Source organism: Odocoileus virginianus, chromosome 30, assembly GCF_023699985.2.
Source record: "Odocoileus virginianus isolate 20LAN1187 ecotype Illinois chromosome 30, Ovbor_1.2, whole genome shotgun sequence".
NCBI classification, from domain to species: Eukaryota; Metazoa; Chordata; class Mammalia; order Artiodactyla; family Cervidae; genus Odocoileus; species Odocoileus virginianus.
This window is the reverse complement of record NC_069703.1, coordinates 11,764,969-11,790,685: the sequence shown is the minus strand read 5'-3', so window position 1 is coordinate 11,790,685 and position 25,717 is coordinate 11,764,969. Positions and strand designations below refer to the sequence as shown.

The following is a 25,717-nucleotide window of genomic DNA, read 5'->3' as shown; positions in this document are numbered from 1 at the left end:
CTCTAGGGAATTGGATTCATATCTATTCAGCTTGAATGGTAACTGGTCCAGGGGAGGACCCATATCTCCATCATCTGTATGTAAATGATCAAATTTGGGCTTTTTGAGGATTGATAAAGTTACCTTTTTGTTTATTGATTTAAGGCAAATTACCTTATCAAATATTGATTTGCTTAGACCACTTCTCTACCATCTCTACCGTCTACATTAGGGAATAACAATTAATGATTGTATTAGCTTAATCAGAACAAATTCAAGATGCTAACACTAGTCATTAGATAATTACCAAAGTCGGATCTAACATGGTTTTTGGATTATCCACTTTTACGGGTTTTCTATACCGCTGGTTCCTCTCTCTTCATGTATACCACCTGTGTAGCAGAAAATTAATTCTGTACTCTAATAGTAAGTGTTTTGAGCTTATATTATCCAATTTTTCATTAGGAAAAATAGAAAATTACAGTTTTTCTAAGACAGTGTGACTGCCATGTGCCTTGGATCTGGTCAGATGTGTTTTAGCCTCCCCTCCCTACACACTGGTACTGGACCTCCATATCTCTAATTTTGCCATGACTCCCAGATACACAGTCCTCTCCCACTGTCCTCAGGCTCCCCCAAATCCTCCCCAATATCAGGTCTACTCTCCTTCAAAACTCTGTGCTCCACGGTACTCTTTTTCTTACTGCTTCCCTCCATGCAAGAAGAATAAATTCCTGCCGATTTTCACGTGAAGTTTTACACCTGAGTTCCCAGCCTCTGAAACATACTGGATCTTTGCAGGGAAGGGGTCCTGTTCTATGTTGGTTTGCTTCTGAAGGGCACACTCTTGTATTAGAGATATTGTTAACTCTTACAGTGGCTTGGTGATACTTTTCATGTCAGTTAAGCTTGGAACACGTTGTTTGTGGCTAAAGTTACACTGTTTTCCTTGTCATTTTTAAAATTAAATTTTTTTAAATGATTCAAAAATGAATAGCCATGGCTGTAGTAATAGACTGTTCCTGCATGTGTCATTTGCAATCATGCTATCTTTATATTTGAATGCAAAAATTGAAGATTGGCCATGAGTTTGAAATTCATAGGTCTTAATCAAATTCCTAGCTAAATATCACATTGAATTGTGGGAACTTGATTTACAGAGTAATATCTTTATTGCTAAATGGAAGAAATGTCCTATGAATTAGTTTCAAATAATTCACACGGTGTAGTTATGGTGACATAGAAAGAGACAAATGTTTTAACAACTTTTCAAATCTAATTTCTATCTAGCTTTTAACTTTGTTGTAACTTAGGTAATCACTAAAATGTACTTCAATTTCCAAATTGGTATTAAACTTTCTTTGAATTAATCGTTAAAAAGCTGACAACACTATTTTTTAAAATTAATATTGGGCAATAACAACCAAATTAAACCAGTGAGAATCAAAGCAAAATAAGAAAAAAATACAGAAAGCATTAACCATGTTGCCAGGAAATAGTTTAGATCCCCACGAGTAAGATATGAGAAACGACTTGTTTTAAAGCTTGAGCACATATAATTTAAGGTATGAGTGTTGAGGTCTAAATTTTTAAGTGAGTTTATAATCGTATGAGAATTATTTTCTTAAGAGTTGTAGGAGTTTGTTTTTGTTTTGTTGGGGGAACGGAATTAATTGTACCTCACTGAAAATATTAGAATACGATACACATTTTGATGAAATTTTAAAAACTCAATTTGATTGAGAATATTATGATATCCCTAGCCTTAGGGGAAAGTGAAAGTGGCTCAGTCATGTCTGACTCTTTGTGACCCCATGGACTATACAGTCCATGGGATTCTCCAGGCCAAAATACTGGAGTGGGTAGCCTTTCCCTTCTCCAGGGGATCTTCCCAGCCCAGGGATCGAACCCAAGTCTACCCACATTGCAGGCAGATTCTTTACCAGCTGAGCCACAAGGGAAGCCCAAGAATACTGGAGCAGTTACCCTATCCCTTCTCCAGCAGATCTTCCTGTCCCAGGAATTAAACCAAGGTCTCCTGCATTGCAGGCGGATTCTTTACCAACTGAGCTATGGGAAACACGCTGCAGTATCTAAAAATACTTATATTGGAGTCACAGGTTGCACACTTGGAAAAATTCTAATTGCTGAGAGCTGTACTTACTCCAGCATCTGTGATGGTTGCCAGTTTCATGACCAATTCACTCTTCCTTCAGCATTTCAAACAAATTCACCAAGAATCTAACAGTTCACCTCCAAAAGGAATGTTTTGGAAAAAGTGTGTTAGTTGCTTATTTGTATCTGACCCTTTGTGGACCCCATGGACTGTAGCCCACCAGGCTCCTCTGTCCATGGAATTCTTCAGGCAAGAATATTTGGAATGGGTCACCATTCACTTTTCCAGGGGATCTTCTCCACCCAGAGACTGAACCCGAGTCTCTTATGTCTCCTGCATTGGCAGGTGATCCTTTACCACCAGCACCACCTGGGAAGAAGTTAACATTTATTAAAACGGAATCTGTCCCCAGAGATCTGTTTCCTCCTGTGTATTTTCTGGCTGTGTTTCACAAAGCTTGGTGGGTCTGAGGAGTGGTTCAGTGTGGTGCTTGGGATCCAGTGTAGGTCTCGTGGAGGAGCCCTTGTGACCCCTGCCTTGCACAGAGGTGACAGTGGTCTCTGTCCCATGGCCTTCCCTGGCCTCCTGCACATCTGTGAATTCCCTTTTGATATCGCCATTATCATCAAAATCTTTTATCCATCTGGGACTTGGTAATTGACCAATCACTTCTATGTACTGGATTCCACTGAATCTTCATAATGACAAGGGAAGCAGGACAGATCTTGTAAAATATCTTTTCCACACAGTTGAGGACAGTAAGTCGGGATGAAGAAGTTAACTGACTCTACAGGCCATATTGCTGATATGTAGCAAAGCCAGAATTAGAAGAATCTGTTTTTGGATGCCTAGTCCATTTTTCTCCACCAAACCAGTGATTCAGGTTTCACTGAGACATCGAGGGATGCCTACCCTGATGGTCCTAGAGAGTCTTAGGGATGGTCTCCTCCACACATCCACACACAGGCGTTTATCAGACACATTGGGTTTGTATTATTTGTGTGTACACATGGGGTTTCCCAACCTGGGACCTCCTTTAATGCTGAGACTTTTTCACTTTAATCTCCAACACTGTCATTGTTTGGTGCATCTTATTAATAGAATCAACAATTAAGGTTGGTTGCATCCAGATTGTCTCACCGAAGAGGTTGATGGTATTTTCACCATCAGTGAGTTAGATCAGAAGTTTCATTATTTAACTTGACCTGCTCACACGTGAACAGAGATGAAGTGTTTTGGAGATGATGCATGTTAGGGTTTGTGAATCTGGAAAGCAGGGTAGTAACGTAGCTTTGGGGCTGGGCATTGGAAAGAGTTTAGAAAGGATGAGCCCTTACACTTGAATTAATGGTGGGAATTCCACATGGAAGATATATTTTAACCTGTACTGTCCAAAATAGAAATATATGTAAGCTATGTATGTGATTTAAATTTTTCTAGTAATCACATTTTTAAGAAGTAAATAGAAATACTGATAATAATTTTAATAATATACATTAACCAGAAGTGTAAAATATTCTTTACACTTTTTCAGTTTTTAAATTTTAATTAAAATTAAGTTAAATTAAAAGTTCAGTTCTTTAGTTGCATTAGGCTCACTTTAAGTGCTCACAGCCAGATGTGATTCGTAACTACTACACTGGATACCACAGTTGTCAACAGTTGTGAGATTAAGTCAAAAGCCTTTCTCACCTCTCTCCGCATTCTAAAATAGGAGCTATACCTACTTAAGGACATAAAGTTTAAATTCTAGATTATAGATTTTTAAACAACCATTTTAAGGTGGTGATCCAGGCAATGAAGGGGCTTCCCAGATGGCACTAAAGATAAAGAACCCACCTGCCAATGCAGGAGACATGAGTTGCAGGTTCGATCCCTGGGTTGGGAAGATCCCCTTGGGGGAGGGCATGGCAGCCCACTCCAGTATTCTTGTCTGGAGAATCCCTTGGACAGAGGAGCCTGATGGGCTACAGTCTAAGGGGTTGCAAAAAGTCAGACACAACAGAAGCAACTAAGGACACATGCACGCCAAGCGATGAGGAGTTAACATAACCTAGGCCAGTTTTTATTTTATTAGTTGTTTCAAAAATTAAAAAAATAGAGTAAATGTTTGCATGCTCTGTAAAGTGACTAGTGCTTTTTGTAAATTCAGTAACTCGGGTCATAGCATCTATTTGGCCTTTTGGATGAGCAAGTGATTAATGAATGAAAAGAATCAACATATAGCATAAATAAAAGAATATGTGTTTTATTTTATGTAGTCATTATAAATGGTTTTCAAATTATGGAAAATAAAGTCCTTGTCTCATTTTTCCATCAGTCACCTAAAGAAAGTATTTAAGATTCATTTGGAATCTAAGAGGATCTCTGAGACAATTTTCCAAAGCAGAGTTAAGAACTTGGAGTATTTTCTTGTTGTAGCAGATACCGCCTGAGAAGGAATTGCCAAGCTGTGGAGTGATGTTTACTGGTTACTCTTTTTCCAATGTTAAGAAAGCGTAGTGACATTTTCTCTCTCAATGTCTGTATTCCCCAGGTAGCTTAAATTCTCTAGTGCTGCTGAGTGTGATGTGAAAGCAGTTGATAGGTCTTTGCTGGTTCCCTCTAGATGTACTCAGTAGCAATATAAACCCATTACAGGGTATTCTTCCTGCTTTCCATTTTGCTTTTCTATTTCCTGATCTGCAGAATTACAAATTCCTAATCCAAGTCCTAAGGGGACTAGGACCCTAACATGCCCAGACAACAGAAATCTAGTAGCTACATTTTTTTAAAAAAGAAAAGTAAATAGATGAAATTAGTTTTAACTGAAACCTGGGTACATCAAGGTCCTAGTGTCCTCAGGAATTGGATTAGGAACTTGAAATTTTTCAGATCAGGAAATGAATGCAGAAAATTTGCATTAGCAATGTTTATTTTCAAGAGACTTTTAATGCAAGATTCTGACACCTGTTCATACTTCATGCTACAGTCTTTGTCTTAAAGGCAAATGTATAGTGCAATACATTTGACATATCACTTATACTCTCCCAAACTCGTCTTCAGTGAGAACCTTTACAAATGAATTCTGTAAAATGACGCACGTGGTTTCCCAGAGGAGATGTTGCTCAGGAGACCGATCCCAGGCGTGTGTTGAAGGTTACAGGAAGATTTTCAGGATACTCCTTTTTTAGGCTCAGGTGGCTAGGGAAGAAGTGGGAAGTGATCTATGATGGTGAAGGAATACTTAATCCATTGTAGAGTTTCACACTGTGGTCCCTGACACAGAGGTATGGCTGGGTTTAAACAAGCCAGCAATCATTTTCTGCTCTTAAGTCAGGTCAGAACGTAGAGAGAGACTGAGATCGCTTAGACTATCCTGCTCCTCTGTGTGGACTTGGGTCTTTGTTGCAAATCAGAAAGGATGCTTCATTCATGCAGTGTGTTCTACAGGGTTGAGCCAGGCCCCTCTTTGGTACTATTGGTATCACAGCGAACCAAAGAGATGCCTGCGTGAAGCTTATACTCTCCTAGGGGAAGCAGACAGTACTGCACACAAACAGTATGCAATCTCATTTCAAAGTGATGCAGTTCAGTTCAGTCGCTCAGTCGTGTCCAACCCTTTGCGGCCCCAGGGACCACAGCACACGAAGCCTCCCTGTCCATCGTCAACTCCTGGAGTTTACTCAAACTCATGTCCATTGAGTCGGTGAAACCATCCAACCATCTCATCCTCTGTCATCCCCTTCTCCTCCCACCTTCAATCTTTGCCAGCATCAGGGTCTTTTCAGATGAGTCAATTCTTCGCATCAGGTGGCCAAAGTATTGGAGTTTCACCTTCAGCATCAGTCCTTCCAATGAATGTTCAGGACTGATTTCTTTTAGGATGGACTGGTTGGATCTCCTTGCTGTCCAAGGGACTCTCAAGAGTCTTCTCCAACACCACAATTCAAAAGCATCAATTCTTCAGTACTCAGTTTTCTTTATAGTCCAACTCTCACATCCATACATGACTACTGGAAAAACCATAGCTTTGACTCAACAGACCTTTGTTGGCAGAGTAATGTCTCTGCTTTTTAATGTGCTGTCTAGGTTGGTCATAACTTTTCTTCCAAGGAGCAAGCGTCTTTTATTTCATGGCTGCAGTCACCATCTGCAGTGATTTTGGAGCCCCCCAAAATAAAGTCTGTCGCGACTGAGTGGTCCCAGCAGATGACAGAATCTGCTGCTGCTCAACAGAGAATGCCGAGGGTAGATCTCTCTGAAGTGGAGACAGTTGAGCATTGACCTGACGGCAGTGAGGGGGCAGGAGCATCCCGGGCAGAGCAGGGAGCAAGTGCCAAAGCCCCGAGGTGGGAGCAGTCAGGTAGGCCTGAGTAATCGAGTTGGCCAGGGCAGATCGTGGGCATTCTATACAACAGGACCTTACAAGCTTTTGACTTCTATCCTAAGAGCAGTAGGAAACCACTGGAACATTTACATTTTAATTTCTTCTTAACCTTTTTTGGGTCATGAACTTCTTTAGCAGTCTGGTGAAGCCTGTGGAACCCTCTGCAGAATAATGTTTTTCAGTGCATAAAATAAAATCCCAGAGGGTGTTAAAATAATTATATGGAAATAGAAAGATTAAAGTCTCCTGTAAGGGACATGCATGTTCCAGTTTATATTTTCAAAGGGTTCTTCTGGCTGCTGCAGGGAGAATAGACTGTAGGGACCAAGGCTGGAAGCACAGACACCAGTGAGTGTGGAGGTAAGATCTTCTCATTTCCCCTGTAGGGCCGTGGCCTCACAGTTGTGCAACACTGTGATTTTGAATGCAGGAAGAAACTTTGATAACTTCTGTTTATATCTGTGTGTGGGGCAGGGGGTTAGTTGCTCAGTCGTGTCCAGCTCCTTGTGACCCCATGGACTGTAACCTACCATGTTCCTCCATCCATGGAATTCTCCAGGTGAGTTTCTAGAGTAGGTTGCCATTTCCTTCTCCAGGGAATCTTCCCAACCCAGGGATTGAACCTGCATCTCCTTCATTACAGGCAGATTCTTTACTGCCGTGCCACTGGGGAAGCCCCTGTTTATATTTAAATGACCCTAATTCTTTTAAATTTCTATATCGCATGTATGTTTTATAACATGAGTTGGTGATGGACAGGGAAGCCTGGCGTGTTGCGGTTCATGGGATCTCAAAGAGTCGGACACGACTGAGTGACTGAACTGAACTGAATGTGTTAGGACGTTAGTACATTTATATAATTTGTGGATTAGTCTACATGTATTGGAGGTACATGTTCAGAAGGCAATGGTGACAGTATTTTTTGATCAACCAAATGTGATGATCATGATGTAGGGAGAGTTACTCTGTAAAAAACTGAATAAAAGGCCACTCTGCTTTGGACCACATTGCATTTCAGAGGCCATTTTGTGGGAAAGCATGAATTCATGCCCTGCAGCATTAGTGAGCTTTAAACGTGAAATTGTATTCCCCATTCTATTTTTCCTGTCCCTCTGATTTCTGAACTCCCCCTCTTTCAGGCAATACTCCTTCATTTGGTTGAGTTCTTTCCTGGTTATTTTAAATTTTTTATGACCATTTGCAGAAATGGCAACTTGTGGGTTCATTAATCAGACGTTGGAAAAATAGCTTGACGAATCACTATAGCATAACTTGGCTAAACTGGCAGGGCAGAGGGGCTGTCCTCAGTGTTGTTCTGTGTAGCGCCTGCTGAAGCAGGAGACAATGTTAGGTGACACAATTCAGAGCCAAGTCCGGCTGCGTGTCGTTTCTGTCTTTGCAGCTGCAACAGGGACGCAGCCACTGGAAGAATGCTGTGAAATAGCTACTGGGGAGAGGGCGCTTGGTTTGTGCCAGGAATTAACAGAGCATCCACATTATTTTCTGGGAAATAACTAAATCCTTGACATTACTTGTCAGCATAAAACAGAACGAAACTAGTTTTAAAAAATTCAGCAAGGGAAAAAGCAAACACTTGGAAATTAAAAAAAAAAGAAAAAACCCAAAGACATCCACTTTAATCTCCATTTTGTCCCTGTCCTTCCTGTGTCCTTCAGAGTGTGGTTGCCTATGATGGACGGGCCTGTTCGATTGTGGGATTGATTTTGGGGACTGGATGTCTCTGCTTGTTGCTGCAGAATGTCGTGGCATCTCTAGAGGCCTCGTTGTTGCTTTTGAGGTGTGTTAGGTCCCCAAGGTTCCAGGACCCTCCGGTGTTACTTGTACGTGAAGGCCTTTTGGGAGTAAGGGGCACTTGGAATTCTGAAGCCTTTGGTGCTTCAGTCTCCATTTCTTGTTGCTGTGTTTGCCAGATTGCCCTGCAGTCACAGAGGCTCAAGGGTGATCAATAGCATTAAGTAAATGATGCCAACAGGCCTCTGGTACTCTCTCTCCAACTGGGGTCTCTTAGTTCCCCTCTAAGATCCCACTCATTCAGAGCAGATCTAAAGGACATGGTCTTTCTGGTCCATTCTCCATCAGTATACTGAGGTAACACTTCAGACTTAAAAGAATCTCCCATTTTTCAATATTTAGGTTGACCAGAGTGATTCCAGGCTCAGCAGGCTGGAGCCTGAGTCCTGGAAGTTTGTATTGACCACCATTTAGACCTGTCTCTTCAGCCGCCTCTGAGAATACAGGCGAATGGGGAGGGATGGGCATTCAGATTAACTAACCATTTACCTTGGGCCAGGCTCCAGAAATGCCTGATACACAACACCTTACGTCAGCCTCACCATAGACACAGGAATCTCACCCCCCATTTGACAGACGGGGACCCTGAGGCCTGGCGCCTGTAACGAACAGAATAAGATCCCAGCTGTGCTAACTCCGACGCTGACCTGACCCCATCACGCTTCACCTTCTCTCTCTGCAGCAGGCACACTTTTCTAAAATTGTGGCTGTAAGGATCCAGAAGGTGAACTTTTAACACCGCTTAGTGATTTTTTTTTTTTTCCTGGTTTCCAAAACTGAATGGGTTTCCTCCTGTGCCTCTAGCCTTCCTTCATGTCCTCGTGGTTCAGTTGAAAAGAGATACCTGTATTTCTCATTCCTCTTCTCCATGGGTCTTACAGAGCAGCGGCTCACTAGGGCACCGATTTAATGAAATAAAATTTTCAATCCTGTTTGGTTCCATTCTAGGTGATACAAATAAAGAATTGTGAACACTTTGTAGTTAGGTTTAAAGGGAAGGAGAAAGGTGGAAAGAAGAAAGTGGGTCAAGTATAGTATTTGGGCAAGGTCTCCTAACTGCTGCCTAGTGAAGGTTGAGCTATTAAAAATGGAGAAATAGTGGGGCCTCCGTACTACTTTGGCACTTGTGTATCTGGAGATTTCGGGTTTGGCAGTTTATACGATTTACCAGTTAGGTTAATCATATCTATGCCAGGCGTTGTTCTGATAAATACTTAGTGCATGTGTCCATTAATTTATCCTCTCCCTTTGAGGCACATACTACTATTATCTGTAAAAGAAGACAGAGGCACAGAGAGGTTTATCATCTTTCCCAAGGATAGATTGTTAAGGGCAGACCCAAAAGTTGAGCCTAGGAAAGTTGGCTTCAGAGAACTGTCGACCTCTATGCTAACCAGCCTGTCAGTGACAGGACTCGGTAACTCATTATTTCCAAGATCAGTTTTCTTCTTATTAGAACCAGCCCACCATACAGTTGGAAGGGTAAATATTTGTCATGTTTGGCGACAGACGTTGATGGGTTAAAAAAAAAAGGTCTTAGGAAAAGTCATGTACTTTCTCTCCCATATTCCTCCATCTGTATTTACTGAGCAAAAAGGTCACTTGAGCACAGAGCTTGGATTTCATGCTTCTAAGCAGCTTCAACGTGGCTGAAACCTTGCTCTACAAATTGACTTTAAAAATATTTTGTAATAGTGTGTATCGGTCTCGAATATGAATGCGCTGGAGTCGTTAAGTGATGATCTTCTTAAATGGGACTTTTGTGACTATATTTTACATAAATACCAGGAATCGTTAAGTGATTTTTTTTTGTTTGTTTTACACTCAAATTGTAGCCTTTCCTCATCACTGTCTTTCCACTCACATTTACTGGAAGGAACTGAGGTTCTGGGAGCCCTGAGCTCTTTGCCTTGTCAGTCAGCTACCTGGCTACACTTTGTGGTAGGAGGGAAGAGAGGGGAGAAGCCTCAGAAGGCTGAAATGGTAAATTACTCTAGGTTCTGGAGAAAAATAGAATTAGAAGCATTTGTGGTTCTGATGAAAATAGCACATTTCCTTTCTGCTTGGAGTGTGTGGGGGGTCAGAGTGCTCCAGAGGATAGAAAATAAATAAAAATTGATCCCTCTCTAGTCAAAGGAGATGCTTTGACTCTGGGAACTGAAATGACAGCTCTAGATTTGAAGATCTCCTGAAACCACTTTTGAAGGTTAAAAAAAAATAACAGCAACAAAAGCACTAAGAGGCTTTAAAAAAAAAAAGTGACATACTATGTTAGGAAATTTAGCCTTTCAGGGATGATTTTATAGCCCTTTTCCAAGACTGAAGAGTAGGTAACAGACCCGGATCATTTTGCTCCTGTTACTGACCATGGTCATTCCATCTCTCCTTGCAGGTGAGAAGCCTTATAAGTGCTCGTGGGAAGGGTGTGAGTGGCGTTTTGCACGAAGCGATGAACTTACGAGGCACTACAGGAAACACACAGGTGCAAAGCCCTTTAAATGCAACCACTGCGACAGGTAAAGAAACTCAGCAGCTGGCGGGTTGGGAAGGGGAGATGGTGAAGTGGGTCGGAGGGCGGGGTGGTCGTGTGCTCCTGGCTTCCTCACAAGCCTCTCGAAGAGACACAGGCCTGGGGATGCCTCTTACTCCTCCATGGAGAAAACCAATGAGATAAGGGTGCCTCCTTGCATACAGTCAAGAGATGATACGGACTCTCGGGTCAGTTACATGAGTATTTCATGAACACCAGCATTGTGATGGTCTCTAGATATTAGTGAGACCTAACTCCTACCCTCGAGGGGATGATGTGACAGATCATTTTAGTATAATAAGAAAATTAATAGGCTACAGAATGGTCACCAGTAGTTTCTGATCTTTTTATTAATATCAATCGATTTTTCTCAATGTGAGAAGTAGAAAGCCTGCATGAAGGAGGGGAAATTAGTTATAAGACTTTCCTTTGAAGCATTGTTAGAAGTGAATTTACTGAAGAGAGTTCCCATTCTTTTGGGGGGCCAGAGCCATCCTTTCTTCTTTGAAAGTAGGTACAAGGGTCAAGATGGGGAGGCTTTGAGAACTCATCCTATAATTCAATTTCAAACTTTCAGCATTTGAGAGTGGAAGAAAGAGCACGTAGCAACAGACACTACACAAGTAATAGTATCTGACAGCCCTGGCATTATCAACCAATAAACCCCAAAATGGAGACTCTGCAGGCCAAGGTGAAGGCAGGATTAGGTTTAGACGTAATCAAATAATGGGCTTGCATCTGAGCGTGTTATCCTTCTAATCCTATTTCTGTGTTTAAAAGGAAGCTTAAGAAAATTAACCATCTTTTTAATGCAATATTAAAGGTCTCGGTTATGATGAGAAAAATGCTTCTAATACGATAAAAGCCCTGAAAGCCTCAGGGTTCCCCGGCTCAGCCCCTCGCTTGCAGGGTGGCAGGAGGAGTGTGCAGGATGTCCGCAGAGGCCTGGCTCTCTGGTGGAGGAAATGCGATCGCTTTTGCATCCTGCCTCCCCCAGCCCCCTCACCAGACCTTCCTCTGGTGCAGAGCAGGACAGGAGTGGCCACGTTTCATGGGTGGCCAGTTGCCTTGGTGCTCCTTTAAGATGCTTATAAAGAAGCATTCACGTTGTTCCTCCCTTTTTTTCCCCCCTTTTTCCTGAAGAGCCTATTTTCCTCTTATCTTCATTCTTGAAGAACTAAATAAAGCCCCCATGCCTTCTGGAGCCCAAAGATAACCTCCCACCCCAAGGCTGAGGAAGTACACTCCGTGAAGCTATTGTCTGCTTGTCCCTTAGAGCTCTCTTCTGTTACCCCCAAATACAACCTGTTTGTCATTTCTGTCCCATTCACCTCAGAGTCCCCCTGAATTTATAGAAATCAGCAGCTATTCTCCTATAGATTATATTTCAGTGATGTTGCTCCTTATTTGAAACTTTCTCTTGATGCCCGTCTCTAACCCTGGTTACTAATTAAAGAAGCTATATAGGTGGTGGCTCTTTGACCACAGTCCTTTGAGGAAGGGCATTATATCAGTGGGGATGAAGATATATCTATCCTTTGTGAGTTATCAGAGTGTGGTGGTAGTAGGTACACATGAGTTGTCCTTCCCTGAAAGATGGTGAGGCTATTACTTTGAAATCATGCTTTATGGATAGCCATAAGCCTTGGAAACAGGCAAAGAATTCTTATAGGGAAACTGCCAGACTTAGTATTCCTCTTAAGTCAACTGAGTTATTAAGCAGTATGCAACTGTCCATTCTGGAGAAGGGGATGACAGAGAATGAGATGGTTGGATAGCATCACCACCTCAATGGACATGAACTTGAGCAAGCTGCAGGAGATAGTGAAGGACAGGGAAACCTGGCATGTTACAGTCCATGGAGTCACAGAGAGTCAGACACAACTGAGCGACCGAACAACAATGTGTCTGTCCAGCACTTGACTTATTAGGATTAAACCTGACTGATGTGTATGGAGAAATAATTTCAAACTGACCAGGTATTTCAGTGTAGGAGATGTCAGGGATGGGTAGTTCAGTTAGTCTTTTGCTTAATTTTCCTCATCAAAATACACTCTGGCTTCTGGAGCTAGAAGTTTGCTGAGCAGATGGTACAAACTGTGACATGGTATTTGGGGCAGCTGGCAAGTAGCTCAAACTTCTGTGGCAGGAGAGTCGGTGCCTTTCACCAGTGTCAGAAACCAGGGGGTGGAGCCTCGTTAGTGTCTCCTGACAGGCAGCACCTTGTACTTCAGCTGCAGGAACTGTGCTAAAAATAGAGCAGGTCTGGGAGGTGGCTGGGGAGTTGGAGTGGTCCCAAAGTGATGGAAGAAAAGCCTGGAGTGACCGCGGACTTGGCATTCCCTAGAAGACTTTTAACTTCAAAAAAAGAGTACATTTATAGCCTTTAGCAGAGCACTGGATCCTGTTGGTGCCTCAATATGTATGAGCCTGAGAAATCTATCTCTTGCCTCATATAATTGAATAATCAGGCTACCCTGTGGGCACGCGTGCTAAGTCACTTCAGTCGTGTCCGACGCTTTGCAATCCCACGGACCATATAGCCCACCAGGCTCCTCTGTCCATGGGATTTTCCAGACAAGATTACTGGAGCAGATTGCCATTTCCTCCTCCAGGGATCTTCCTGAACCAGGGGTCAAACCTGTATCTCTTAGGGGTCTCCTGCATTGAAAAGTGGGTTCTTTACCACTAGTGCCACCTGGAAGCCCTCAGACTGTGCTACTTAGAGACTGAACTAAGTAAGACTGGGGTTTCTTGACCTTAAAGCAGGTACCAAGTCTAACTTGTACTTTTATTTTGCCTATAGGGTAAATTAAAAAATACATGAGTTTCTTGTTTGTTTTGCTAACATTTCAAATTGCTTAATGTCACAAAAATCTCTGTTCCTGGCTTTGAAAAATTGGAAGATCAGGTAACAGTGAACTCACATTCCCAGGTGGCCATAATTTTCTGGAGCTGACTGGCCATCACTGCCTTTGGTGATGGTCCTGTGATTACTTATTTCTCTCTGTTCCCCCTCCCTCACCACGGTCTCCCCAGTACGAAGGCAGAACATCAGTTGTCGTGTAGCATGTCCAGATTATCTCCTCTTAATGAAGAGCAACATTTCTTTATATTCCAAGGTAGAATCAGATGGTTTTGAAATGCTGTGTGTTTCTTACTCTTGACCCATTGCACCCATTTACTTTATCTGCCTGGCCTTAAAGACATTAAGTTTTGTGACTTCAGGTCTGGGGAGGAAGCAGTGAGGTGTTTCTGCTGTCTTACCATCAAACTACGCAGTACAGCCCACTCAGTGATCAGCTGCTTAAAGGGATGATTGTTGTTTCTCAGCCCACAGAGCAAGAGGCTGCTGATGGTAGTAAGCAGGGCTATTTCCCCAAGTAGCCACATGCAGCTATAACCCAAGGAGCCTGCTCCCAGCGTAGTACCTCCAAGACCCTAGGAAGTTTAGAGGAGGTGTTTTGATCTTTGATCTCTTGGTCAGCCCACTTATAGGTGGTGAGAAACATCAGCCTGTATCTAACCCTTTGGTGCCTGGTGCATTGCTGTTGGCCTAATGCCCATGTGACTTCAGGGGGCCTTTTTCATCAGCGAGAGAAATGACAATAAGGGTTTGACTAGTTCTCTGCAGTAAACAAATTTTAGTCATTAAGAACTTTCTTATTTAAGGTCACCTGACTGCTGTACAGTCCTAAATACCCTCTGGGGATATATTACCCTTAGAATTACTCAATTCTGCATTTCTAGATGCAGAGTTTATCTATTACTTTTTACTTTACTGTTCCTATGTGGAACTCAGTAAGTATAATTTAATAAATATAAATTAATCATGACTAAGTATCCTACTGGTATATTGGATTTAAATAAGACCTCAACGGTGAGGGACCCAGTCTCATTCTAAATCCATGCACTTTCTAGAACTTTAACAAATAATGATGCTAGTTTGATTCAGGAGGGGTGCAATCATATTTTATACCATTTTAAAGAATTGGTTGGTTTTCTACTTTTTTTTTTCTGAAAGAATTTAAAGAGTAAAGATAAATGCTTGTACAGATTGCTAGATACCCAGCACAGGTTAAGCAGTTGGTTAAAGGAGAATGGAAGTATGGAACACATACATACTGAGTGGTTATTTCAAATGAAGTCCTATATCCAGAATGCTGTTGTCCCATGTGACTTCCCTGGTGATCCAATGGTTAAGAATCCACCTGCCAATGCAGGAAACATGGGTTCAATCCCTGGTCTGGAAAGATTTCCACATGCCATGAAGCAACTCCTGAGCCCCATGAGACCTAATGCTCGTCTCTGCAAAAAGAGAAGCTACCACAGTAAGAAACCTGCATACCTCAACTGGAGAGTAGCTCCCATCTGCTGCAACTAGAGAAAGCCCATGTGCTGCAACAAATACCCAGCACAGCCAAAAATTAATTGATTAATTAATTAAAAAAATACTGCTGGTCCCGTATGTTCTCAGGATGTGGAAAAGAAAAGAGAAAGGTTTTGTACTAGTAGCAAAGACTTCTGCTTTGCTCCTTACCATCTCGAATCCCCACATGCCTCTTTTGGACACAGGGTTCTTGGTACGTGCTCTGTGGCTTTTTCACAGGGCCTTGCTGCTCAGGCTTGACCAGATTAACTTCTGGATTCATTTTCTAGACAGTGTTTCCAGTTGTCACAAGTTTAGTATCACCCTTATTTACCTTTACAGATTTATCATATTACGGTTCCTTGGGTTATAAGTCCAACACAGATCTCCCTGGGGGTAAAATCAAGATGTGGATTGCTCTCCATTCCCTTCCTGAGGCTCCCATTTCCTTGCCTTTTCCAGCTTTCAGCTTTGTCCATGTTCCTTGGCTCCTGACCCCATTTCTTCATCATCAAAGCTATCGAGTCCTTTTCACGCTTCCATCTCTCTAGTTTTCTCTTTTAATTCCCTTTTCCATTTTTAAAGACCCTTGCAGTGACATTGGGTCTACCCAGATAATCCAGAGGAAGCTTCCTATTTGAAAGTCAGCTGACCAGCAAATTAATTCCACCCACAATCTTAATTCCCCTTTGCCTTTGAACCTGACATATTCACAAGTTCTGGGGATGAGGTGCAGGTGTTTGGGGAAGACCATCCATCAATTCTGCCTACTACCAATTCTTTAAACAGACCGTTCAGCTTGACCTTCTGCTCAGCCTGAGAACTAGGCATGGCTGAAAGCATGGGCTCTGGAGTCAAGGCTGTTGGGCTTCAGATTTTGGCTTTGCTTCTTTTTGATGAATATCTCATCTGGTAATGGGGCTAAGAATGGTACCTTCTTTATAGAGTTCTTGTAAGAATGTTAACTTTAGAAAGGAAATACCTACAAAAACAGCTTCCCGACTTAGATCTTCTTTCTCTATGCCGTTGAGATGAAGGAAGGAGAGAAGGAAGCAAGGAGGAGGGGAATGAGGAAGGGAAAGGAAGAGAAGAGGCAGTGGATAGAACTAAGTGTGCCCTCGGCCCAGGACAGTCAAATGCTAAATTCCCTGAAGGCTGTACTGCTTTTTCTTACACCGGTGACACCAAGTACTTGCTTTTAAAGAAAATTTATCACTGTTTTATAGTAAATCAAATCCCCTTTAGATGCTATGCCAAGGGATTATTCAAGTATCTTGCTTATACCAAATCAGAGCCCGAAATAAGCACTTATGGTTAGAATTACTGTTATTCAATATGTTACTGGATTAGATCACTTTCTACTCATTATGATAATTTTTTTTTTTCATTTTACTTTGTTCTGTTTCGCTTCATTTTCTTGAGATTCTATCCAGCATGTGTGTCTGAGAAATGAACACAAACATGTGTGGAGAGTGTTGGGGTCAGCAGATAGGGGCAGGAGTTTTCTCTTTCTTTGTTTTAAGAATGAACAAATACAGGGAAATTCTGCCCTGAACAGGAACCCTTGCTGACCTGAGCAGGACAGCTTGCTAATACACCAACTAGAGTTCTGAACTGGAAGGATGTCTCAGGGGACCTCAAGAACTTTCTCCCAGGTAGGACAGAGACCAGTTTCTAGGGCTGGATCTGAGGGAGAACTCACACCCAGAACTCAGAATGACTGCTGTCCAATGCACTGACTTCCCTGGGATTCCAGCCCAGGAAGCTGAGACTGTATGTAAGCCTCAGAGATGCAGAAATGGCCACTCTATTAGTTATAAGTAGAGAACCCTGACTCAGTCTTGAGTTAGCTTCCAGGGGTTTTTATTATCTCCTATAACTAAGAAGAACAGAATTCGATTTGTCTTCACGCTTGGCTGAGTCCAGGTGCTTAGATGTTGTCCTCAGTACTAGAAACTCTCTTTTCCTCCCTAACCCTTCACCTGTTTTTTTCTGTTGACTTCATTCTCAAATAGGCTCTTTCCCCCGTGGCTTCATGGATACCCGCAGCTCCTATCTTAGTGTCTCCGCCCCAAAAAGAGCATCTCTCTTCCAATAGTTTTAGCAAATGTCCCAGAACTTGCTCTCGTTGACCTTTGTGGATCACTTGACTGTCCCTCAGCAGATCACCATGACCATCATTTCAGCCTTAGGAGGCGGGTTAGCCACACACAACTGAGAATGTGGGAGAGTTACTACCCAGGGCAAAATCAAGTGGGTGATATTAAAAGAAAGGGGAAGGAGTGAAAACAGCCACTGCTTTCACTCTGAGGCCGCCAAAGGGATTCAGTAGTCGACCTTGGGTACCAGACTGTTCAAAGAGTGGGTTTACACTGTCTGGGTTCTCACCCCATGACTGCCACACACTGGCTGTGTGACCCGGCCTCAGGGGCCCTACCCCATGCATGCCCATGAAAAGAGTGTGAAGATTGACCATGGAAGGTTGCTGAGGATGTTTTCTTGTTTCTGTTCAGTCTCTAAGTTGTGTTTGGCTCTTTGTGACCCCATAGACTGCAGCATGCCAGGCTTCCCAGCCCTTCACTCTCTCCCGGAGTTTGCGTAAACTTATGTCCATTGAGTCTAGGGTAGTACTGGAGAAACACCACGCACATGCCCGCATATGACACCATTATCAATAAACATGAGCTTTTCCTCCCTTTGAATGTGGGGTGCCTATATAGACCTGAAGATATCACAGGCAGCATTTCTGGGCTTCCATTGTAAAACTTAAGACTGAAATCTGGGTGTTGAAGTGCTAAGAGTGTCATCATTTGATAGTACAGGCTAATCGTTCCTTTGTAGTGTATGAGCATGGCGCATATTAGTTCCAAAACACTTCTACATTTGTTTCTTCTTTAATAATGACCATCACAATAATAATAGTTAATATTAATCAAGATTTTACCATGTGCTGGGCAATTTTCTAAGCAATTTACATAGATCATCTTACTTAATCCTCACTACCCATCTATGAAGTAAGTGCTCTCATTTTCCCCATTTTATTGAGGAGGAATTAAGACACCAGGCTTCCCCGATGTCTCAGATGGTAATCTGCCTACCATGCAGGAGATCTGGGTTGGATCACTGCATCAGGAAGACCCCCTGGGGAAGGGAATGGCTACCTACTCCAGTGTTCTTCCATGGACAGAGGAGCCTGATGAGCTACAGTCTGTGGAGTCGCAAAGAGTTGGACAGAACTGAGCGACTAAGACTTAAGACCCTGAGAGGTTAAGGTGTTCAGTCACACAGCTGTTGGAGGAGGTGAACCCAAGCAGTTTGACTGCTGAGCTCACCTGCCCGATAAACCTTGTTTCTCAATATACACACACTGCCTCTCTCTCTCTTTTAGGGCTGATCATTTTCTGAGGGGTGATGGAAGTTGAGTTCTTGATGCAGATCTCTCTAATATCCTTGTTTTTCTTATCTTCCCTAGGTGTTTTTCCAGGTCTGACCATCTTGCCCTCCATATGAAGAGACATATCTAAAAAACCTGAAGGCCAGAGTTGCCATGGCGTCGGCCGGCCGTTGTCTGAAGGAAATGCCATGAGGCGGGGGCTGGACTTCAGGCGGGGATCCATTGCCTCGCAGAAGAAAGTTCTCACTTATTAAACCTCTGTGTACACACACCACACACACACACAGACACACACACACACACGCACTCACACATAGACACACACACACACAGTCATGCACTCAGCTATATTTAAAATATATACGTCTATCTTTATGCCTTGCCCTAGCCAGATGGTAGAAGAAGAAGAAGAAGAAGAAGAAGAAAGAAACCAGGTGAACTCAGCAAGGCAGTCTGGCTGCTTACTTCAGCACTATTGGAATTATTTCCCGCTGTTGCCAATGGAAATCAAAAAAAATGGATGTGACGTCTCTACAGGTGGACGGCAGTAAGAGGGGCTTATTTAACTTGCTTCTCAGTGCAACTTGATAGGAGAATACAACGTCTTAAAGTTGCATATGTGTAGCACTAATGTTTCTTTTTCAATAGTTGGGGGAAAATGACCTAGCAAACCAAATTGCAGTTTGGTAGCCAAAATTAACTCTCGGTTTATTTGTCCTTTGTGTGTGAAAAGTCCTACTATTCCGTGCGTCCGACTTCCTCACAGAACTGTTGATCAGTTTTGGTTCTTAGTACTATTGAGATCTTTCCAGTCGATACCAACGGCCTTAGCGGCGGCAGACTCCGGAATAACACCTTACACCTTTCTGGCCTGCATTTCTCTAGACTTCACTCTCCAGGTCTCCAGGGAAGAGTGTTCTTTTCTTACTTTTTGACTCTTGCACACCATATGCACTAGGGATTCTGGAAACTTCTAGCATGACTGCAAAGTGGCCAAGAGAATAAAGTCCTTGATGATCAATCACAGTGTATCCCTTGAGCCTCACCTTATTGCCAGTGCTAGATTTTTTCTTTTTAATCTCTCTGTTTTTTGCTAACGAAAACTTGAAAAGCTTATTTGGAAGCTTAAATGTTTTATCTTTTCTCCATGGACTAAACCTCTCCAGGACTCTCTCTCGTCACCTGGATGTCCAGCTCTCGAAGCAGCCAATCAGATGGGACATCACACTCTTTTCATCCCCCTTGAGGCATCCTGACCTCAGCTCATAGTGATCAACCCCTGCTGTGTGTCACTGCTACCCTAACAACCAGTTTCAGCATAGATGTCGCTAGTCTCAAAGGGCAGCTGCATATTGAACGTAACTCTGGGTTATGACCTGACAAAAAAGCCAAAAATATCCCTCTTTCCAGGAATGGGGAGAACGGAGGATGCCTCCCAAGTCTAGTGGCTTCAGAAACCATCACCCTCTCTTCCTGTCTCATACCCACTGAGTCATGTCACCCCACTTGTTAAAATACACAATTCAAAATGCTGTTGTGGGAATAAAGGGTGGACATTTAAGGAAAGGGTTGAGATATTTCTCTCATGGTCTATCTAAAAGGAGAGACATATTTCTGATTTTTTAATTTTTTTGGCTAGGCCCACCATGACTTGTGCCCTAGAGCACCTGGGATCAACAGAGGCCTCACTTTTACTCTGCAAGCTGACTCCGAGGGGGTTCCATGCCTCACTTTCCATCCCCCACACACATCCAATATCGGTCTCCATCATCTACCCGCATTCTTAGCTAGCTGGCACTGGCCTCAACTCCAAAGACTGCCTTTAGGACCATTAAATGGCCTATGCAAGCAAGCGGGGTGGTTATTAGGGCAGATTGTATATTTTGTATATTCTGGGACCATCCCTTCAAGACACGTCTAAAAAAACAAAAATGGCATTTGGTCCGCCCATGGTTGCTGCTCCTTCATACCAGCTGGCTCCTCTCCTGCCCTCCTTTGACTGTTTGACTCATTGACTGTTAAAATGCTACCCCATACCTATTTGGGATGCAAAACTGAAGTCTTTGAAAGGAAATATAAGAAACACAGATTCATTTATGACAGCAAACTTCAAGATCCTTGGCATTTGGTTTCTCAGCTTTCTGCAAACTTTGATTTCACTGAAATGTTGAAACTACTCGTCTGAGGGCAGAGGAGCCTCCTTATCACAAATGCTGTAGCTGCCAATTGGACACTTGGGGCATTCTGAGGTCTGGCCCTTCAAGTTTTCTTTCTCTTTTTTCCTTTTTTTCAATTTAGACCAAAAACAAAAAAGAAAAAAAAGAAAAAACCACCCTAAACACACACACAAAATCTGCCCATTTGCCAGAGGCAATTATGTATATGTTAGTCAGAGGGTATTTAAAAAAATCAGTTTTATTCCAAAGATTTAAAACTAGACATGACTTAGAAACATTTCTGGAGCACTGCTTGCTGACAATCTCGTAGTTTTCTCGACTGCATTCGAGTGCGTTTGTAGCCAGTCCATCAGGGCGGACCATGGGATTATATTTGAATGTGTGGCTCATCCTTTCTGGATGAAGGATGTGTGAGGGACCTTGAACCTCAGCTGTATTAAACTGTAGCGCCTCCAGTCAGTGCACTAGATGAAACTTTAGACAGCCCAGATTTTGTTGGTTCGTTGATTTCCCTTTCTAGAGCAGCCTCCAGCATGACTGCACGCACAGTCCCAGTGATGGCATTAGCCGTGGCTGCCACGATTTACAAATGTTCTCTCCCCCGCTGGAGCTGCTCTTGCCTCTCGAAATGCTATTATTAAGGGTTTATAATACTTAATTTAATTTTTGAACTGACCAATGCAAGGCTCTATTAAAAAGAAAGTTTAAAAAAATGCAAAAGAGTAATCATTGCTTGTTCGCTCCCCGTTGTCATCTGTGGTCTTGAAAAGATCTCATTTGAATGTGACAGAACAAAGGCCCTTGGGTCTTCATCAGTGTCTGAAATATTGGGCAATTCCTCTCTCTTTTATATCAGTGAGGTCCTTTGTAATCTGCTCCTGACCTTTCTCCAAGCAGGGTGCACTGAACCTCGATGGTGGGGCTTGCTAGCTCCAGGCATTTGTTGACCGAGAATTGGCCTGAGAATTTGGTGGGTGCTAAGCGTATGGCTTTGAAACTGTTCTTCTGTAGCTCGATTGACACCTCTGAATGATAACCAGTCCTGTCTGTTGTGGGGTGGGGAGAGTGGTAGCCCCAGTTATTTGGGCATGTTATCAAGTATCCATCCTCTCTGAAATGGCAGAGATGGTTGGAAGGAGCCTGCTGGAGTGAACAGGCTTTCTGAGAAATAACCTGAAGCTAGTTTGCTTCCAAGAGGACAGGTTATTCAAAGCAGTGCTTTAGTGGACAGTTGAAACACATTAAACTATTTTCTCGTTTAAATGGTTAACTCCCAGCATTCCAGGAGATCTCCAATTTGAAAGGAAAAACCTGTCATGGTGTTTCTTGTAGTTGTCCTCCGAAGCACGCTTTATCCAGGGTTCAGAGTGTAATGTATAGAAAAAGAGTGTTTCGAAGCCATTGACAGTTTTCTTTATTTCAATTTGTGCTTCTTTCTCCTACCACATGACTGTAAGTCAAAGATGTGGAAACCTGAAATTATAATATTGCTCCTCGCTACTGGCCTCCTGCCCCACTGATGGTTCATTGGCCCAGCTTAATGCCTGGTGGTGATGAGTATTATGTCCAGAAAAAGAGATGTTTGGATTCCATGACAAAGCTGCGTTTTATAAATATATCGGAGACCCCCCCCCAAAATGAACCTTCATGCTGACCATTTCCTTCTCCTCTCTGTGCTCTCCCTTGCAAAGCCCTTCAAGTATCCCCTGTCCACCCATTCTGCACCTCTTGTGCCCTCTTTACATCTTTGATTGCCTGACGATAACAGGGTAAAAAAGACAGCCAACCTCGCGCATGATTAGTAGAACTGATTCCTATGTTTTAAAAAAATCTTCTTTGAATCTAGAAGCCAGAGAAGATTTTTTTTTAAGGACTTCAGTTTGGGATAAGCTTCCAGATTAGCCATGTCTATTTGCATCAAAGGGGAAATAAATGGGACTTGCAGGGCGGCTCACCCAGTGCATTCAGGACGTCTGCCTGTAGCCCCAACTCCTGAACTCTATGGCAAAGTCAAAAGACATGAACTCAAATGGCAAGAACAACAGAACTTAGTGATTAATGTTACTGGTTCATAATGGTTTCCTGTATGGAAGTCACTTCATAAAATATAAAATAGAGTGCAAAGTGAAAAATTGCTTCTCTTTTGCATGAGTTGGTTTTAGGAGAAGGAAGAAGGTTGGGAAAGGCGGAGATGCAACATATGTAACTACAAAAACCAGGTTCATTGTTCCTTTTTTTTTTTTTTAAATCTTATGAGGTCCAGCATTTCTGGCCACAGTTTTGCACCCAGATCTTTGCCAAAGTGAAAATTCATTAAGTAGAACCTGGTTGACATCTACCTGGGGACGCTTTCCCTGGCATCTTCCGGAAGTGGCCACTGCCAAGTCGGGGGTGGAGGCAGGAGGAGAGAATTTGCATTCCAGCTCTGGGTTGTGTTTCGGTAAACATGGTGATATCTCAGTTTGAAAACTGGAGGGGCTGTTCTGAGTGTACATCAATGCCTCTTTGATGGTCTACTTTCCTCAGTGAGGATCTTTGGGAATACTTGAGATGGAACAACGAAAATGTGTCAAAGGAAGCAAAAACTCCTTGTAAATGTGAGATCCCATGACTAACTGCCTGAGGCTTCAGGGTTTTCTCTTGCTTTTAACACTCGCTTAAATCTCCTCTGTTGGTTCCTAATGGATCCCGGTAAAGGGAAAAATAAAGCTGCAATTGAACTTTCTTACGTGCACCCTTCCAAGGTAGTACTGTATTCTTCAGGTCTTTTGCATTTACGTGTAAGTGCTCGGGAAACAGGTATCAAAAATGGAGAGAGAAATCCCAGGCCGTCACTTCACAAATATCCCAGACGAGATACTCTTTTTCAAACAGGGCTCCCTCTCAGCAGTCACGAGGGGACATTGATGCGTTCTTTGTTGGGGACTGTTTATACAATTTTTTTTTTCAACTGTGAGCTTTGGAATCGTAAACTGCTTTGACTCCAGCTTCTGTCTACTGCCATAAAAAAGGACCCCACATCAGAATAATGAGGGTGGTATGTGTGCACGCAGCTAGACTCGTGTGCGCATGTACCTAATGTACCTTCGCAGAAGGAAAACAGTTAGGCTACTGACGTTTACGGGGAGTAGCCACCAGTGCCTAATATCTTTTGGGGGGATGGATGCTTATAATCGCCAGTATATTGAAAACACACTGGGAGTTCCACATAGACGGGAGGGGCTGAGGGTGGGGAGAGGGGACATTTTAACCCCAGGCCTTTGGGCTCCAGGCAGGATGATTTCTGCAGATCTCGGTCCTGAAAGGCTTTGGGGCTCATTGGCTGGTCCTCAAGCTTTTTATTTTTGTTTTTCTCAGCATGCATTTCTGATCTGAACCCAGACTTAGTTGAATTTCTTTATCTTTCACTTCTGCTTCATTCCAGGGAGGAAAAATACACCTGTTATGGCCAAGATCTCCTTGATAACACAGAGGCAAAAATAAATGTTTAATGTTTTGAAGCCTCCCCGTTCCTTTCCATAAATTTCCCCAAACTCCTTCTCTCTCGCACCCTCTCCCTCCTCCCACCACATGGCTTCCTAGCCACTACCGCTTTTCTTTCAAGTCTCTCGTATCCTCTTAACAGTTGCTTGAAGAACTTTGATTTTGCACTATACATTTTCTTTTTGCCAGATGTGTCTAACAAGTGTGTTTGGAGAGACCTACTCCCAGCCCCACCCCTCCCCCACCTCCCTCGGTCACATGCTCTCAGGCCTTCTCTGGTATTTATAATATATCACAGAAGTACCCAGTCTTATAGCCCTCGGTTATGCCTTTTTTTGACATTTTATTTTTTTTAAGCTTTTTATATATATATATATAAATATATTACTTTGTCAAGTTTTTTTGCTGTACAAAAGTCTTAAGATTTAAAACTATTATTTGTATTATATGATGGTGGTATGTTAATGTTACAAAATTATTAATGAAGAAAAAATTTATTTTTGTTACTGGTCTGTTTCATAATTCTTTTTTAAATTGGTATATTGTAAGATATCTATGCAAAAAATGTTATGTGACGCATTTTTATTTAAGAATGTAATATGTGTAATAAACAGTAGAATGTGTTTGGCCTTGGAATGCCTTACTGTATTTCTCCTTAGCTTATTTCATTGGAGAGGGGAAAAAAAAAATCCTCAAAGAGACTAAAATGGGCCCTTATATGCCTCATGAGAGTTTTCTTTCTCAGAGAGAGAAAAGGAAGGCGAAAGATTGTATTAGGTCATGTTTCTTCGTTTTGGGAGGCTGTTGGGTATGTATGTGTGTACCCGCATGTGTGTGTGTATTTTATGATTTCAGTGAGGTAGCTCAGAGCCCAAATAAGAAGGAACACTGAAGGCAGTTTATTTCTTCAAGGAGAGGAAGACAGCAAATGGTTGGAAGTTATGAAAAGCAATATTTTAGAACGAAGTGGATTGTGGGATGTTATTTGTTTTGGGGGTTAGGAGCAACTTATTGAAAGCAGTTTATTTGGTGAGAGAAGGGGAAAGATTGTTATGGGATGGCATTAAATACAGCAGCTATGGAAACGATAGCTTGAAGCAGTTGGTGGAGGAGAGAAGAAGAACAGAGGTGAGTGAGAAGGAATAATTGAGGTAAGGGGTCGGAGAGTCAATTTATAGGGGAAGATCAGTGGCAAAGTGGGGACGAGATGGCTCACCAGAGACAGAGCCATGTATGTGGCCAGGCATAGTACAAGAAGGTAGGTGCAAACATAAGCAGCCTCGAACACTGAAGAGGAGCTGGAGAGCCTGGGAAAGATTCTCAGAACAGAAAACAATACTTACTAAAATTTTTCTTCCATACACTTCCAGGAAAGAACATCCACATTAGCATGAAGGCAGAGAACCTAGTTGATGCTAGAATCGTGGGACCCCTCACAGAGCGAATCTCTGAAAAAGTGCTACCATTAACGGAGCAGCAATGAAGTCC

At 42.5% G+C, this 25,717-nt stretch overlaps 1 protein-coding gene across 5 annotated transcripts in view; it reads left to right on the top strand.

Moving 5' to 3' along the window:
• Positions 1 to 24,865, top strand: part of KLF7 (KLF transcription factor 7) — a 101,143-nt gene extending 76,278 nt beyond the window's left edge. For all 5 annotated transcript variants that reach the window (XM_020913891.2, XM_020913890.2, XM_020913895.2 and 2 more), the window contains 2 exons: positions 10,669 to 10,792; positions 18,648 to 24,865. In XM_020913891.2, coding sequence (XP_020769550.1) covers positions 10,669 to 10,792; positions 18,648 to 18,699 — 176 coding nt within the window. In that variant the 3' untranslated portion in view covers positions 18,700 to 24,865. The remainder of the gene's footprint in view (positions 1 to 10,668; positions 10,793 to 18,647) is intronic.
• Positions 24,866 to 25,717: the final 852 nt, after the last annotated feature.